At 53.9% G+C, this 15,127-nt stretch overlaps 4 protein-coding genes across 4 annotated transcripts; 2 read left to right on the top strand and 2 right to left on the bottom strand.

Moving 5' to 3' along the window:
* Positions 1-204: 204 nt before the first annotated feature.
* B0H65DRAFT_166677 (mitochondrial carrier domain-containing protein) lies at positions 205-1,942 on the bottom strand. The gene has a single exon (XM_062821307.1). It carries the CDS (start codon positions 1,663-1,665, stop codon positions 505-507), a length of 1,161 nt encoding a protein of 386 aa, XP_062683203.1. The 5' UTR covers positions 1,666-1,942; the 3' UTR covers positions 205-504.
* Positions 1,943-2,623: 681 nt separating this feature from the next.
* B0H65DRAFT_547919 (uncharacterized protein) lies at positions 2,624-3,786 on the bottom strand (the record flags this gene model as incomplete). Its single annotated transcript, XM_062829546.1, has 3 exons — positions 2,624-3,189; positions 3,299-3,334; positions 3,438-3,786. 3 exons carry the CDS (start codon positions 3,784-3,786, stop codon positions 2,624-2,626), a joined length of 951 nt encoding a protein of 316 aa, XP_062683202.1.
* A 1,690-nt stretch (positions 3,787-5,476) lies between these two features.
* On the top strand, positions 5,477-9,953 carry B0H65DRAFT_508072 (uncharacterized protein; the record flags this gene model as incomplete). Its single annotated transcript, XM_062828199.1, is given in 7 exon segments — positions 5,477-5,919; positions 6,003-6,105; positions 6,265-6,307; positions 6,318-7,019; positions 7,097-7,656; positions 8,369-9,696; positions 9,812-9,953. 7 exon segments carry the CDS (start codon positions 5,477-5,479, stop codon positions 9,951-9,953), a joined length of 3,321 nt encoding a protein of 1,106 aa, XP_062683201.1.
* Positions 9,954-11,780: 1,827 nt separating this feature from the next.
* Positions 11,781-14,449, top strand: B0H65DRAFT_166563 (uncharacterized protein). Its single transcript, XM_062821306.1, has one exon. It carries the CDS (start codon positions 12,192-12,194, stop codon positions 14,364-14,366), a length of 2,175 nt encoding a protein of 724 aa, XP_062683200.1. The 5' UTR covers positions 11,781-12,191; the 3' UTR covers positions 14,367-14,449.
* Positions 14,450-15,127: the final 678 nt, after the last annotated feature.

Raw genomic sequence — 15,127 nt, 5'->3', positions numbered from 1 at the left:
GCAGGAGGCACACCGTGCACAGTAAAAGGAAGTCATCACGACGATGGCGGGCACGGAAGGAGCTCAGAACAATTGAGGAAGCCATTCCCAAGCCGACTGGCTGATTGGGAGCCGGGGTGGCCTCGAGAGGAGGTGTATATAAACCCATGCCCCCTCAGGCTTTGAGCCAATCTACTCTTCTACACAATCGTACACTTTTCCATTCAATCTTGGAGTTCCACGGATCTTTTGCCTTAAATCTACTGCTTGACTTTTACTTGCTTGGTAGGAGAGTTCCGGCTGTGCTTGGCTGAGGGGATATCGACATTTCCATTTGAAGCATAGCGGTCACTAACAGATGCATCAGGGCCATTGCTGGTCGTGCTGGCTTGTGATATTGAGGCAACTGCTTACGGTTCCTCCCTATACGCTCACTCGCAGATGACATCCAACTGGCTTCTACACTGCGTCGATTCCAAGTGCTCTATCAACCACTATATGAAATCACACTCCACTGCAACGAACTCAAGCAGCACCCATTGCAACAAGCTCGCCCCCTCCCAACGCTCCTGCCTCGACTCCAGCAGCCGACGCCTTCGCCCTTCTGCCCTGCCCAAGCTCCGTCATGATCCACTCATACATTGCCCACTGCGCAGCATTAACAATAAACGCCCTGACACTACAGACCGTCAGTCCTCTAAAGAACGGCTTGACCCTGCCCTCTCTATACGTCAACTTGGCAACCTCCCAGGCTCCCAACGGCCTTTGTTTCCGCTGGGCCGCCGTCGTCTGGTCCAAGAGTGCCGTTTGCTCACTTGAAGCAGAAGAAGCTCCAACTCCAAGAATCCCTTGCGTCTGAACCCTTGTCTTGATCACGTCCAAGGGGAAAATGCTCGCCCAAGTGATGATGCCCGCTAGGCCACCGCAGAGAAGGACACGGGATGCTTCGGAGGTGAAGATACCGCCGGCCTGAGAAGAAGAGGAGGAGGAGGAGGATTCCCCAGAGGAAGAAGAAGAAGCAGAAGCAGCAACCATCCACCTCGAGCTCAACTCATAACTCCAAAAATAAAACCCATACCCGATACTATCCCTCAGCGCCGTCACCGCCCCGCCAAAGTAAAGACCTTTGATTCCCTCGGTTCGGAGGACATGTTTGGCTACTTGCCATGACCCCTTCTCTCTACCTATTCCCCCCCTACCTTCCGTCCCCGATCCTTGCCCCTGCCCCGCAAGTTGAACCCGACACTTAACCAACTCAGTAGGCGTGCTAACCACCCACGTAGCCAGTCCGCCTACGGCTCCGGCGATCCAGGTACTCCAGAGGTTGACGCCCGTTTGCGATGGCAAAGAAGGGTCTATGCCGAAAACAAACTGGTTGATGGCTGATTCGGTCCGGTTGTAGGAGACGAAGAGGAGAGCGTTGAGGGCGCCGTAGCCGAGAACTGGGGCGGCGGTGCCGCGGAGGAAGGGGCGGATCCAGGAGGTTGCTGCTGTGCCTGTTGAGGCTGTTGGGGTTGGTGAGGGGGTTGAGTTTGGGGTTGGGGTGGGTAGGGAAGAAGATGAGACGGAGGGGGAGGAGGAGGGAGAAGAACCGGCTTGGAGCCGGACCTTAAGGATGTCAAGCGGGTTACCGATGACGATGCCGATGGCGCCGGAGATGTATCCGGCCCAGAAGTCGGCGGACATGGTATGTATGTACCACCGCTGTAGGGCTGAGGTCTAGGTGGCTGCTGGCTACGGTATCGTGAACCAATGATCTGCCGTGCTTCAGACACCCGCTGTCCTGGAACACTGCAGACTTTAGCAATCCTGCAGCGCTTCGGCTTCAGCTTCAGCGCTCGGGGCTCCTGCTAAAAGGCAACCAACGCAAGGGCTCTGCCTCTGTCTCTGGCTGTCTGAGTCGGTGTCGGTGGTGAACAACCGATTGGGTCGTCACTTCGTCTGCGTCAGAACACCTTGGTGTCTCGGACTGGAGTATCAATTCCAAGAGCTACCAGATCGAGTCCACTGAGATGTTTGAGAGTCAATTTGGTAAAACCGAATCCCGTGAGCACTTGGTGTGAGGCCGGGTCCTACCCTAGAGGTGCCGGGAGAATTATGCCGAGGTAACCGTGACGAACTCTGTGAGCTCGGCCTCCAGTCCAATAAACAACAGAGCTAGCTGCCTTTTGACTTGACTCTGGTAACAACCAAAGCAAATAATTTCTTCTGAATTGTCTGGAGGCGACCTACATGTGAAAATCAAAACCGGAAGCTGTTTTCTTTGTGAACATTTTCACACGCGGAGAAAGACACTACGTAGCATCGAGAATAGTGGGTCCCCCGGCGCCCGCCCGTTTCCCCGGATTCTCGGGTCTCCACCGTCTGACGTTGGTGCGGCCGCCCGAACGTGCGCCGATGGACAGCCCTTGGCGCGGCACTTTGTGGACTTGTATCCCCCTGAAACATCACTGAACTACGGGAACATGGACAAATTAAGTGAATATATCTACCGGCTCCTTATGTACTAGACGTAAATGTAACTATGCTTGGATATAATCCCCTAACGACACTTGATATCCGGCTTACAACAAACAGCCTAACCAGTTGAGTTCCCGCAGTATCACCTCCCTTCTCCCCTCCTCCCTCATCCCCAATCCCTCACTCACTTAATCTCCATCTCCCCAAACCTCCCATGCCCCGTCTCCCTCTCATGCCTCGCCGCATCCTTCGTCCCCTGTCCAATCCATCCACACCCGTCCATCTCACACTTGATCACAAAATCCGTCGTGTCCGTATAATAATGCATCCGCTGCAACTGCTCCGCCAGCCTTCTCGCTTTATCCAACACCTCCTCGTCCTCCGTGCTCCACTTCGTCACGTCCACCTCCACGGGATAAGACAAATCCATGGCGAGGGCGATGCGATCATAATGAATGCCCGAGTACAAGATTAGGATCCTAAGGGATTTGCCCTCGCCGAACCGGTCAACGCGGAGGCTCTTGACGTCGATTGAAGAGATTTCGATGTTGTAGATGTCGGATAAAATGGAGAGCTCGATGGCGCCGCCCCAGACGTCGGACTGCAGCATGCGCGAGGCGTAGATGGCGGGAGGAGAGCCGAGGATCGCGGCGGTGTATTGGGACGGGTGGGAGAGGATGTAGTCGGATACTTGGCGGCGGAGGACGGAGGAGGGGTTGGCGATGGAGAGGGCGCCGCCTACTGCTGTGACTGTTTTTTTTTTTTTTTTTTAATAAAAGTTGAGAAAATGAGTGGGCGAGGTGAGTGGTTTGGTGGTGGTGGTGGCGGTTATGAAAGAAAGGGGGTTGTTCAAACTTACACATGCAGCTGTTGTCGTCGGGCATTACACGGAGGACTGTAGTAGATTGATTTCAATCAGCACCACACATATCATATGGTTTGTTACAAAGCGTTATACACGGGAGTCAGAGTGTGCTTGTTCTAGAATAAGTACTCACCAAGATATCCGCCCCTTTCGGGCCACTCGATGGACGTCTCATCCGGCTCGATGCCTTTTGGTGTAAATTTGGGCTTTTCTGGCTCAGCCGCCGGTAAAGGAGCAGCACTTTCCAGAGGAGCAACCACAATGGTCTCACCGCGCAGCTTGAGTTCCTTGAGCGGAGTGGCCTTTTGCGCTTCAGCGCTGATGTCGAGATCTTTTAGGGGGTAGCCGTACTTGAGCGAGAACTTGTCGATCTTGGTGGCCGTCCTTATCTGGGCCACCAGGTCCTCCAAGATGGACTCGTCGTCGACTTCAAGGCGGGTTTGCCCGCTTGGCGTCCTAAGGCGTAACTGAATTTGCGGCATTGGGTTTGGGTTGATGTTGGAGTTGGTGTTGGTGTGGTGTGTTTTTGTTGTAATGGTATGCTTGAGGGAAGGTGATATGGGCGATGTCCTGGATATGGTTTCGCCGTGAGGTTGAATGTGGTGGTAAATTTATCCAGGTCTCGGTGAAAGTGGAGGGTTGTATTTAGAGTTGGCCAAGGAGGAAGACGCAAGTGAAGAGTTGGTGGATATATAAGAGCTTCAGGTTCATGTCCTGGTTCGGGTCATATAGTACCTCTATGGCGCGGGAGGTATGCGCCGGACGAAGTGAATGGAAGGAAGGCTGTACCAGCGGTGTGGTGCTCTGTCTGCTCAGGTCACGATAGATGGTAAGCTTCTTGTAACCACAGTCTCTCAAGACTCAAGGTGTACCTTTTCCAAGAGAACGGTTATGGGCCTTTAGTAGTGAAGTGGAGGAAGTGGACAAACCAGGGGTTAAGGTACAAGCGGAACAGTTCATGCAAGTGCCGCTGATTGGAACATGTCACGATGTCAACCAAGATGGGACGACAGCAAACTGCAAACTCAAACTGGTTCGTTGTCTAACGGGTTGAAAGAGTCCAGGTGACAAGATGGAGGTTGTTGATGAGGTGTCGTTCTTAGAGGTTACGGTATAGGAAGTCCGATATAGGTACAATTTAAGGTAGATGGATGTACAACGCTGGAAGCGTTCAAGCTGAACAACGAACGGGGCGTTAAACGTCACCTGTGGGTTGGCGGCACCATTAGCGTCCATGCCCGTACGTGACACTTTGACCCGTATTGCACAGCAGAAACACCACGCTGTCAGGTTCCTTTTTCGGACTTCCATGTTGTGTCGATACAATCTGGAATGTACAACGGATGAAACATACCTCTAGCTAAAGTCCTCAGAGACAGAGGAGATCTGGTGTAGCTCTGTAAAGAGGTCTTTAAAATGTAATGTAATGTAACAGTCCAGGCCTTCAACCCCGTTGAGCAAGGCGCTAAGCTGCTGCCCACCGGCTCACCCCCTCCCGTCGCGGGGCTCGGGGCCGCAGTGGATCGGCCCTTCCGGCAGTCACGCACGGTCCAGCCCACACAGCACCTACTAACAGATGGTCAGGGGTGCATTCGTGGAAGGCGATCAACTTAACCCGTTACTGTCAACCTAAGCAACTAACGAGGGTTTGGCGCGTCTAAGAGCACGTTTAAGACGTTAACGTGCGGCTAAGGTGGACAACTTGAGTGCTGACACCAATTGGACCCTCGTCTTTCGCGTGTTTCCCCAGGAAGAGCTAGCAATCACTACACTACGGCGTATATCATTCCCCGTCATTCCCAGACACCCCAAGCATTCTACACGAGGTATCCTTGGTGGGCATCTTTTAGGAGATCGTCCTCTTTTTCCCATCCACGCACACAGCCAGACTGATTCGCGGCCCGGGCAACGGTAACCCCAACCAACACCCAAGAACAACAGAGCCAACACGCCAACCAACTGCCAAACACAGAGTGCGGCTCCAGCGGGCGTCTGTGCCTGTGTCTGTGTTCTGAACCGCGCGTGGAGGACCGTGTATGTGAGAGAGAGTGTGCGTGTGTCTGGCGGGAACACCTTGGAGAAACAGAGACAAACCGACCGGGAAGAGGAGTCTAGGAGTCCACCCTTGCGCTACAGTCCCAGCTCTCTACATACCTAGCTTGCGTAGCCGCGATGCCCACTTTGCGCGAACGCCCCAGCAGAGGCGACTTCTCCCCCGCCAAGAGGAACACCACTTCCTCAGCTGCTGCCCCGACCAGAACAACCGCCAGAACCACCCCCAGAACCACGCGACGACAGTCCAGCAACACCAACAGCAATACCATGGCTGCTGCCCCGACCCGTGACGCGATCGAGGTACGCGAGTCCATCGAGGCCAAGGGCGACGTCGATGACGATGTGGAGATGGAGGATGCCGATGCGAACGACGACGACAAACGCAAAGCCGCCGACAAGGACCAAGATGCGGACATGGCCGACGACCGAGAAGACGACGACGAGGAGGACGAAGATGAGGACGAGGACGAAGAAGAGAGTGATTCTGCCAAGGATCTCTTACAGCTAATCAGAGACACGTCCGAGTACCTGTGTCGGTACACCATCAAGGTGGACGGAGAGTCAGTCACCCTCTGCCCCCCCGCGTCCAGGTACTCATGCTGTGCCTCGCGACCTATTGGCACGCTAACCTCTTTTTCTGTAGGGACTACGAGATTGCCTCTGGATTCCAGAGGTTAGTTAATAAGCGGTGCCTTCCAGATTACTTTGAGGTTATCAAGACGCCAATGGCCTTCAGCACCATCAGGGTATGTTGGCATGCCTTGCATTCTTACGCTCATGAAACCAGAGCTGACCATGTTCTTCGCAACACTGCAGGGCAAGCTGGGCAAAAAGAGCTACACAAGTTTCAACGAGTTCGTTCAGGATGTGACGCGCATATGCCACAACGCACAAGTATACAATAGGCCCTCCGCCCCCATCTTCTCCGACGCCGGTCGGTTACTCGAGGTTTTCAAAGAAAAGCTTGCCGAACTCGTCAAGAAGGGTGACATTACCGAAAAAGACGCCGAGATCCCCGACTACGGTCCGTTACCCGAGTTTGAAGATTCGCCAACTCCCGAAGAGGAAGAGGAAGATGAAGAGGAGGAAGAGGAGGAGGAAGAATCAGAATCGGATGACTCAGATGATGTCGACTCGGACGGGCGGCGCAGGCGTGGGCGGAGACGCGGTGGCCGGTCTCGAAGAAGGAAACAAGACGACGACGATGATGAGGCCCAAAAGAAGCACCAGAGACCCCCCAAGGTCCTCACGCCACAAGAAGCCAGGATACAGGCCCTGCTCAAGGGGCTGCGAAAATTCAAGAACGAAAATGGCCATGTGCGCATCAATCACTTTCAAAGGCTACCTGACAAGTCAGAAAGCCCGGGATACTACGCCGCTGTGCGCAACCCGATTGCGCTGGATATGATCATCAGGAAGCACAAGCGTAAAAAGTACCAGAATCTCGACCAAGTGCTCCAGGACTTGGAACTCATGTTTGAGAATGCGAAGCTCTTCCACGAACAGGGGAGTGAAGAGTATGAGGATGCGGTTGAACTACAAAAAGAGGCGCGCGCCCTCGTGGAGCAGGAAAAAGCCAAGCCCGACGATGACTTTCGCGATGCAGATGGAAAGCTGCCCTTGGACAGCATTGAGCACGGAGGCGAGCTGTGGCGAGTGGGTATGTATTCATCCGGACCTGAAAGCAGGGCGCAAACACCAAGGAGCTTGAGTTCAGATGGCTGACTGTGACCATAGGTGACTGGGTTCACATCCGTAATCCCAACGATCTTTCCAAGCCCATCGTCGCGCAGATCTACCGGATGTGGTCGGACAAGTCTGGCCAGAAGTGGGTGAACGCCTGCTGGTTCTATCGCCCAGAGCAGACGGTCCATCGCTATGACAAGTTCTTTTACGAGAACGAGGTGGTCAAGACAGGTCAGTATCGCGACCACCGGATCGAAGAAGTTGAGGACCGATGCTTTGTGATGTTCATTACCCGCTATCCCAAGGGTCGTCCTCGCGGCTTGCCTTTTAACAAGATGGTGTATGTCTGCGAGGCGCGGTATAACGAAGAGAAATGCAAGTTCAACAAGGTCAAAACGTGGTCCAGCTGTCTGCCCGAAGAGGTTCGCGACCAGGACTATGAGATGGATCTCTGGCCCGTGCCGCGCACCATGAGGAAGATCCCCAGTCCTATCAAGCATCTGCTGCAAGCCGACGCCAAAGAGACGGATGACTTGCCGAAACCGACGTGGAGGAGCCCGAATGCGCCCCCCCTCATTGGGGCGGTCCACCGGCGCCCTCGAGAGCCCAATGTAAGCGAAGTTGATTTCCTTGAGCTTCATTCTTTGAATTGTTTTCTGTTGCGAGGTTGCCAGGCCCATAAGAGCTGCTCCCTCCAGAGAGGAGGAGGAGAGCAAACAAAGTGGCTCTCAATGCGCGTGCTCCTGAGAATTTTCCAAACCCCACATTCATCCATCCCATTCACCTTTTCCTCGGTGCTTCTTCCTGGTTCTGTCATCCCGTTCTTCATGTTTGATTTCACTGCTCGTTCGCAGCCTCACTCTTCACGACTCGACCCATCCTCTCCCACGCCCTGGGTCATCCCTCGTTTTGGGACCGAGTAGCAAAGTGCCCTGTGCTAGTGCCAGAGTCAACCTGTCAATGCCTCCCTTGTATATTTTTTCATTTTTTTTTCATTTTTTTTCTCAACCTTGGCTCGTTCTGAACTTTCGAGTTTCACTTTTTTCCCCGCCTGCCACTTCCTCTATCCCTTGAACTGGTTTACCCTTTTCCTCTTTCACTCATCCTAAACAATTTTTTCTCTTTCCGATTGCCTCTTGCCGCACCAACGGCTCTCGGCACACACAAGGCTCCCTGCGCGCTTCCGTCAAACCTTCTTTGCATTAGACAAAAGCTTGTCACACCTCCCTGCTCCTCCCCTACCTCCACAGTGGGACAGACTAGGAAACCGTTTGGAAAAGAAGCGTGTGAAGTAGTAAGCTGACGACATATCTCTCGAACAAGGAGTCGCCTCCGCCAGAAGCTCACCCAATATCCATCGCGCCTGTGCCGCTGGCCATCGGTCCTGGTCCTGGCCCCGGATCATCGCACCGTCCGTCGTTCTCGGGCGTTCCAGGAACACCAACATTCCATCCGTCTGTCGCTCCCGCGCCTGGACCTGGTGGACTCGTCGCGTTTGGAGGGCAGCACTACGTGCAGCATTTCGCACCACGGCAGCAGCAGCCGCCGCCTCAGGGTCACGGCATCGCTCCTCACATCGTCCAGATTCACGGTCATCCGCAGTCGCACCCGCCGCCGCCGATCCATCAATATCAACCGCAGCTGCAACCGCATCCCCATCAGGGTCTCCATCAGCAGCCACTAGGACCCCAGCATCAGCACCAGCCAATGCCCGGCATGCCCATGCACGTGCAGCCCCATCATCCCGGGATGCCCCCGATGCAGCCAAGCCCCCATCATTACCCACACCAGCAGCCTCCTCCTTACTCGCACCAACAACCTCCTCCGTACCACGGTCCCGGGCCACAACACGTCCCAATTCCTCAGCCTCCACACCAACCGCCGCCGCCGCCGCAACAACAACAACATCACCAACCCTACCAGCAAATTCAATACATCCACCACGGCCACCCGACCACACAAAGCCAGCTCGCTCCGGCGCCGCCCCCCGGGCCCCAGTACGACCCTCATCACCCACATCACAGGCCGGTGCACCCGCACCCGCCGCCACCACAACAACAGCCCTTCGGAGTCGGCCCGCCCCACCACCCTGGTGTACCCATAGGCGTGCCGGTAGCGCATCACCCCCATTCTCATCCGCAGCCGTCGCCGATAGCGCCCAACTTCCCCACGCCTAACAGGCACCACCAGCCACCTCCGATGGGAACTCCCATCCAGCAGCACCCGCCAACCATGCAACAACAGCTTGCCCCAGGTCCGGCCGCTGGTAATGCGTACAACGCCCCGCGTGCCCCCGAGGTCTACACCCTTGCCGAGAACATCGACAGTGAGATCCCCGAGGAGGTGAAGAAGCAGTTCCAGACGGACGATCAAGGACGTGTCCTCTTTTTCACCGCGCCGCCCCTCAACAGGGCTTCTATTCGCAATGGCGGCGTAGCGGAGCAGTACGCTGGGCTGGGTCACAGTGTTCACTGGGAGAGCATCAAAGCCCTCAAGGAGGAGCGCAGGCGCAAGAGGAAGGAACGGGATGAGGCGCTACAGGAAGAGGCAAACAAGCGCAAAGCTGCCAAAACCGCTGAGGACAAGGCGAATGGCGAGGGCGATGAGCACAAGAAGGCGTTGAGTCTGCTGGAGGAGGGCATCCTTCAGTGGTGCGAGCAGATGCAGAAGGGGACGAAGCACCTAGAGGAACTGCTAGGGGGCAGGGAGGAATGGGAAGAGATGATGAGGCAAAGCAGGGAAGGGGCTAACGGAGGCGGAGATTAGGAAGAAGAACTTGAGGTGGTGGTGTGAGGATCAGATCAAGAAGGGCTTGGTTACGGAGGAGGAACGGAAACAGTTGGAGGAGGCTTTTCTCGCCGACGAAAAGGGCTTGACGAGCGTCAAGGCGACGGGGGTGAAGGCTTAGGAAGCTTCAGGTTCCAAGCAGAAGCCTTCAAATTCCAAACCGGTTTGAGGTGAGGTCACTTTGTGGCAGAGGGACGGAGTAGGTTTGTGGTACTGGAAGTGTTCATGATGGAGGAGTTTCTGATCGGATGGCGTCGTTTACTTGGGTCAGTGCTGAAGCTTCCTGAGGTGGATCAGCACACGCCAAGTGCACGATATCCTCGCCAGGATTATTCACAGGGATTTTTGCGGTAAAATGATAGTGTTCTGTAGGGATTTGAAAAAAAAAAAATACACGGAACTCGGATCTTTGGCAGAGGGAGATGGTTGGTTAGAGTTGTTGAATATGCTTAGGAGTATATCGTCTAATCTCAACAAGCTGGTCAACTGTTCATCGACTTTCTAGCTTTAGGGGTTAAAATATCACATGGTGCTATGGCTCGAAGACGGCGAACTAAGTCTCGCCGGGAGATCAGCTTCTGAAGAATTTTCACTGACGAGTATCACCAAACCTTTACCACCAACATAGTCAAAATCTTGGATTCGACACAACTTGAACAGGCTGATAACGATAACATACAACCAGTCCCCTCACAACTCACAAACATGGCCATCAAGGTTCCTAGGTAACGAGTCCGATAACGGATAAGCCCTGACAGCTTGATTACATCTGATGTACGGTACTTACGTATCCGGTATGAGCGATCCAGTACGCTGATCCACTGTTGGCGTGATCCTATACTTGTCACAGGGCAACTTGTGAGACAGCCTAGACAGCGGTCCATGATGCGCCATTCCGCCGACTTCGCGGAGGCCATTTTGAGGCTTAAAGGCTGAAATATGAGAGGCGAAGGTTGGTAAGCAGATCCGGATTCACGGGACCAGACAGTTTCGACTTGAATGGAGGACAACGGTGTTCGGACTTCTGATCCGGTATCAGCGCTTGAATGGGTTTAAGTGCTCTTCACGTCTTCTACAGGGGCTTTGAGGCTCTGCGGCCTGCAGTGAGGGCTTGGGGACCAGAGAAGGTACAACGTGGAGGTACCTTACATTGATTGGAATTACTGTACAGTCCGGGTTCGAGAGTTGAGAAAACCTCCAATCATTGGCCACACAATCCCGTCGTGCCATCCTGACGGTCCGAATTGAAAGCAAATGCCCAAAGCCTGCCAGCTGGTGCCGGAGCCTTGAGCCAATCCCGTCAATCCATCTCTCGATCTCCGGCTGGGCCTCTCGCTGTTGGGGTCACCCACTCACTGCACTGCCCTCGGCTGCCACTGTATCAAGTCACCACCGATAATTTGCCCCCTCTTCCACTCTACCTCCTCACCACCTTCCCCGGGATATTTGGAGAACGAGTCCTCAAACGAGTCAGTCTTCCTGAAGCCAACTTCAATTCCCATCGAATTACCCTGACAGCTAATAAAAACCTCAGATAAACCGCAAGCAGGTCAAGCACTGCAAGCATCCTTTTGTCACTCACTCACGCAGGCCACGCCACGCCGCGGCTTGGACTTAAGGCTGGTTTGCCTGGTGTCTCCATCTTGCATTACGTACCCGTCAATCGAGCCTGCGCCCGTCACTGCAGCCGCTCTCGCCTTCCTGTCGTCCTTTCTCAACTTCATCTCACCTCGACACCTTCTCCAGTCGCGTAAGGTCTTTGGAAGTTCTGGAACCTACCACCATTCAAATACAACCTTCACCTTTCGAAATCACCACCGGCTGCTTTCTTTTTTTGCGCAAGCTGGCACACCCAACTTGAACAACCGCCCTCACCACTTCAACCTCCCCGCGCCTTGCGCAGTCCTATTCGATCTTTTTTTTGTCTCTTATGCGCTGCATTGCTGGTGTTCCTAAGGTAAACACCTCCGTCGCAAGCACTCTCTTCTTTTCATAGCATGGGCGGCGCCTTTACAATGCTTTTTGTTATTCAGCATCGTTCCCCCGCCCTCGATCACCTTTTTCTGCTCTAGAACAGAGCCCGACCGACCAATTCGGATTCACCCGCTTGTCCACCAACCCGCCGGACAACCCGCCGACAAGAAGCCCGGTCTTTTGGCCCCTTCCATTCGACTTCATCATTTGGTTCCCTCCTTGGATTTGCTCACGTCGCCAGTCCACCAAGAGATATCCTTACCATCTCTTTCAACATCCCAACACTTCGGGTCTCACCACGCCACATCAGCCAAGTCTCCCCGACTCGCCCTTCCAATCCCCACGCCAACGGGGCCTCACCCCAGCCTGGTGCTATCATACCATCATGGCGACTTCGTTCTTTGGCCGCAACGAGCCTGAGGGCCGTCGGCTCGGTTCCGACCTTTCTCTGGTCGGCAAATGGGGAGAATCATACCCTCAGCGTATTTCTCCCCTCGCAGTTCCCGTCGCTCGACTTTCGCCAGCCGATCAAGAAACTTTGTTCTCCAAGACGAAATGCGAGTTCCGCATCTGCGAACAGCCCGACATGACTGTCAAACTCGAGGCTATTCCCCACTCCAGGGTCTTGGAGCCACCCAACTGGGACGATTTCCGGAAGACCGCCGATCCTGAAGTAGTGGCTATGATGTCCCACCCTAACTACGCCGAGCTCGTACGCATGCATGAGGAGATGAGCAAGCTTGTGGATGACTCCGAACCCGAAGCCGCCCGCAGATACTGGGCTGTCCGTAACAAGGCTTTGAATGCGGGCTGCGACACCAAGACCGCCGACGCACACGCCCAGCAGGCTGCTAACGACTACATCGACAGGGTTGGCTATGCCCTCAAACGGAAGTGGAAGGAGGAAAAACAGGCCTGCCAACGTGGGAGCGCTCCATCTCTCAAGGCCACCAAGCAGTCCAAGAAAACTGCGAGATACCCGAAGAGTGCCGATGAGATTGAAGCTGCCATGATTCAGGCAATCAAGGAATCCAAACACAATTCTGCAAGTCCGGCCTCGCGCAAGAAGGATCTCAAGATCGATCCACGAGCGACAGCAACTGTCAAAGACCAAAAATTCCCCACTCCTACGTCGAGCCCTACACATGGCAGTGACACCTCCGCCCGCTCCGCCCGCTCTTTTTTATCAGGGAGCCCGCGATCCTCCCACTCGACCCCTTCACCCACGCTTCTCCCGAAGCCCGCCATAACCATTTTGAAGAGACCGCAGCCGAGATCTGAAACCAAGGCCAGGAATAGCGGCGGGAACACTGCATCACCCACCCCGTTGGCTTCGGTCAATACACCCAAGTCTGCACCTCTGCCAGTCGTGGGAAACACAGCTGGATTTACATACGTGAATTCCAACGGGCCTTTCATTGGAACACAGCCGATGTATAGTCCTGGTAGCCTGGCTCCGCTTGCCAATCCTTATCCATTCATTTACGCTGGAAATGTCTTTTATGGACCTGTTGGTAATGTCCACGTGACGGCCAACTACACCTACCCGTGGGCGTCGCCTGCCACTCCCATCGCTGCCAAGCTCGAGGAAAATCGCACCGATAGTCCGAGGACCGCGGTCAAACAACCCAAGGGGTCAGCTAAGGCAGCGGTAGATACCATACTCCAACGCCCAGAGAATCAGTATCAGGTGGCCAAGTCTCAGCCGTACAGTAACATCACTTGTTACGAGGTGAAACATCCTCTCCTCGGCACTGTTGACATTCTCCCGGCTTATTGGACAACCAAGGAAGACAAGGCTCGTCTTCTTTTCGACAAGCTCTCTGGTTTGAGGGCCAAGGACAAGGAGGTTCAGATGGAGTATGCGTCTGGAACAAACGCAGTTCTATCGAATACCGTCCATATCTTTGTCGATCTGTCCAACATCGTCATCGGCTTCTACGACACCATGAAGAAGAGCCGTGGCTTTTCGCCTCAAAAGCGGCTTAAAGTGCCATTCTCTTTCAAGAACTTTGACACAATCCTCACTCGTGGCCGAAAGGTCGAGAAGAGGGTCGTTGCAGGTTCTGTGAGCAATCACAGCTACAGGCGTCCAGACTACATGACGGAAGCCGCGGAGCTCAAATACGAGATGTGCATTCTCTCACGTGTTGCGAAGCCGTTTTCTTTGGATCTGAGCAAGAAATCTAAGAAATATGGTCGCCGCTCTGAAGGTTCAGGCGATGGTCCTGAATCGCGCAGTGAACAGTGTGTTGATGAGCTACTCCACCTGAAGATCCTGCAGAGCGCTCTAGATGTTCCGAACCCCGGCACCATGGTTCTTGCTACAGGAGATGCTGCGTGCGCCGAGTATTCGGACGGTTTCAAGAAGAACACCGAGCGGGCACTGGCTCGCGGCTGGAAGATTGAGCTCTACGGCTGGAAAAACAACATTGCGGGAGATTGGCGGGATCCGGAGTTCACCTCCAGATGGGGTTCTCGATTTAGGATCATCGAGCTTGACGACTTCTGTGAAGAGCTTTTGGACCTCACCGTCGAGTCGGTGGGCAAGTCGCAGTAAGAAAGTTGATGGGGATCTGACTGGGCACTTGGGAATTCTTAGTCAACAATGACAAGCAAGCGTTGTACGCTTGTTGATACCGGCTTTCCAAACCGGATCAGCATACTTGCATTTCACTTGTAATTGCATCTGCTACAAGGTCTCGTCACCGCTCGAGTTGTTGAGCTATGTGGCTCACTCCTCAGCTCCATCTTCATCTTCGTCTTCTTTTATGCGGCATCGTCTGTCCGGTTCTCATTTCGGCGCATATATCGGCGGTCACTGCGGCACTACTTTTTCGGCTTCTTTTTCATACAGCGGCATTTTTACATTTCATCACCATGTTGTTTACCATGTAAATGGTAAAATGGCGACCTCGGCATTATTTCTTCTCATATTCTTCCTTTCAACCGTTCGAACAACTTACATCGACAAGCACCAGACACAACAGAAAGCGGTTTCGCAGATCGCATTCTACATCAAAGCTGCCTCTGAGCAGCTGCATCGCAATCGAAACCTTCTCTGAAACGGGAAGCGCAAAGTCATATTTGACTTGACTGGGCCAACACATCGGCATGGGTATGCACGACATCCTCTTTGATCGAACACTACACTCCTTGTGGACGTTCATTGAGTACACCTGGAACGTGAAGAGATAGGCTCGTTTTCTGTGCTGCTTAAGCAGCAAGTTACGAACCCTCTTCTTCATTTCCCCAGGCGGCAACATTTTACATTCGTTACCGACAGGAAAAGTCCATACTGTTCATCATCCATGAGCATTC

This window comes from Neurospora tetraspora, assembly GCF_033439725.1.
Source record: "Neurospora tetraspora strain CBS 560.94 chromosome Unknown B0H65scaffold_3, whole genome shotgun sequence".
Taxonomy (NCBI): Eukaryota; Fungi; Ascomycota; class Sordariomycetes; order Sordariales; family Sordariaceae; genus Neurospora; species Neurospora tetraspora.
This window is presented reverse-complemented; position numbering and strand designations above follow the sequence as displayed.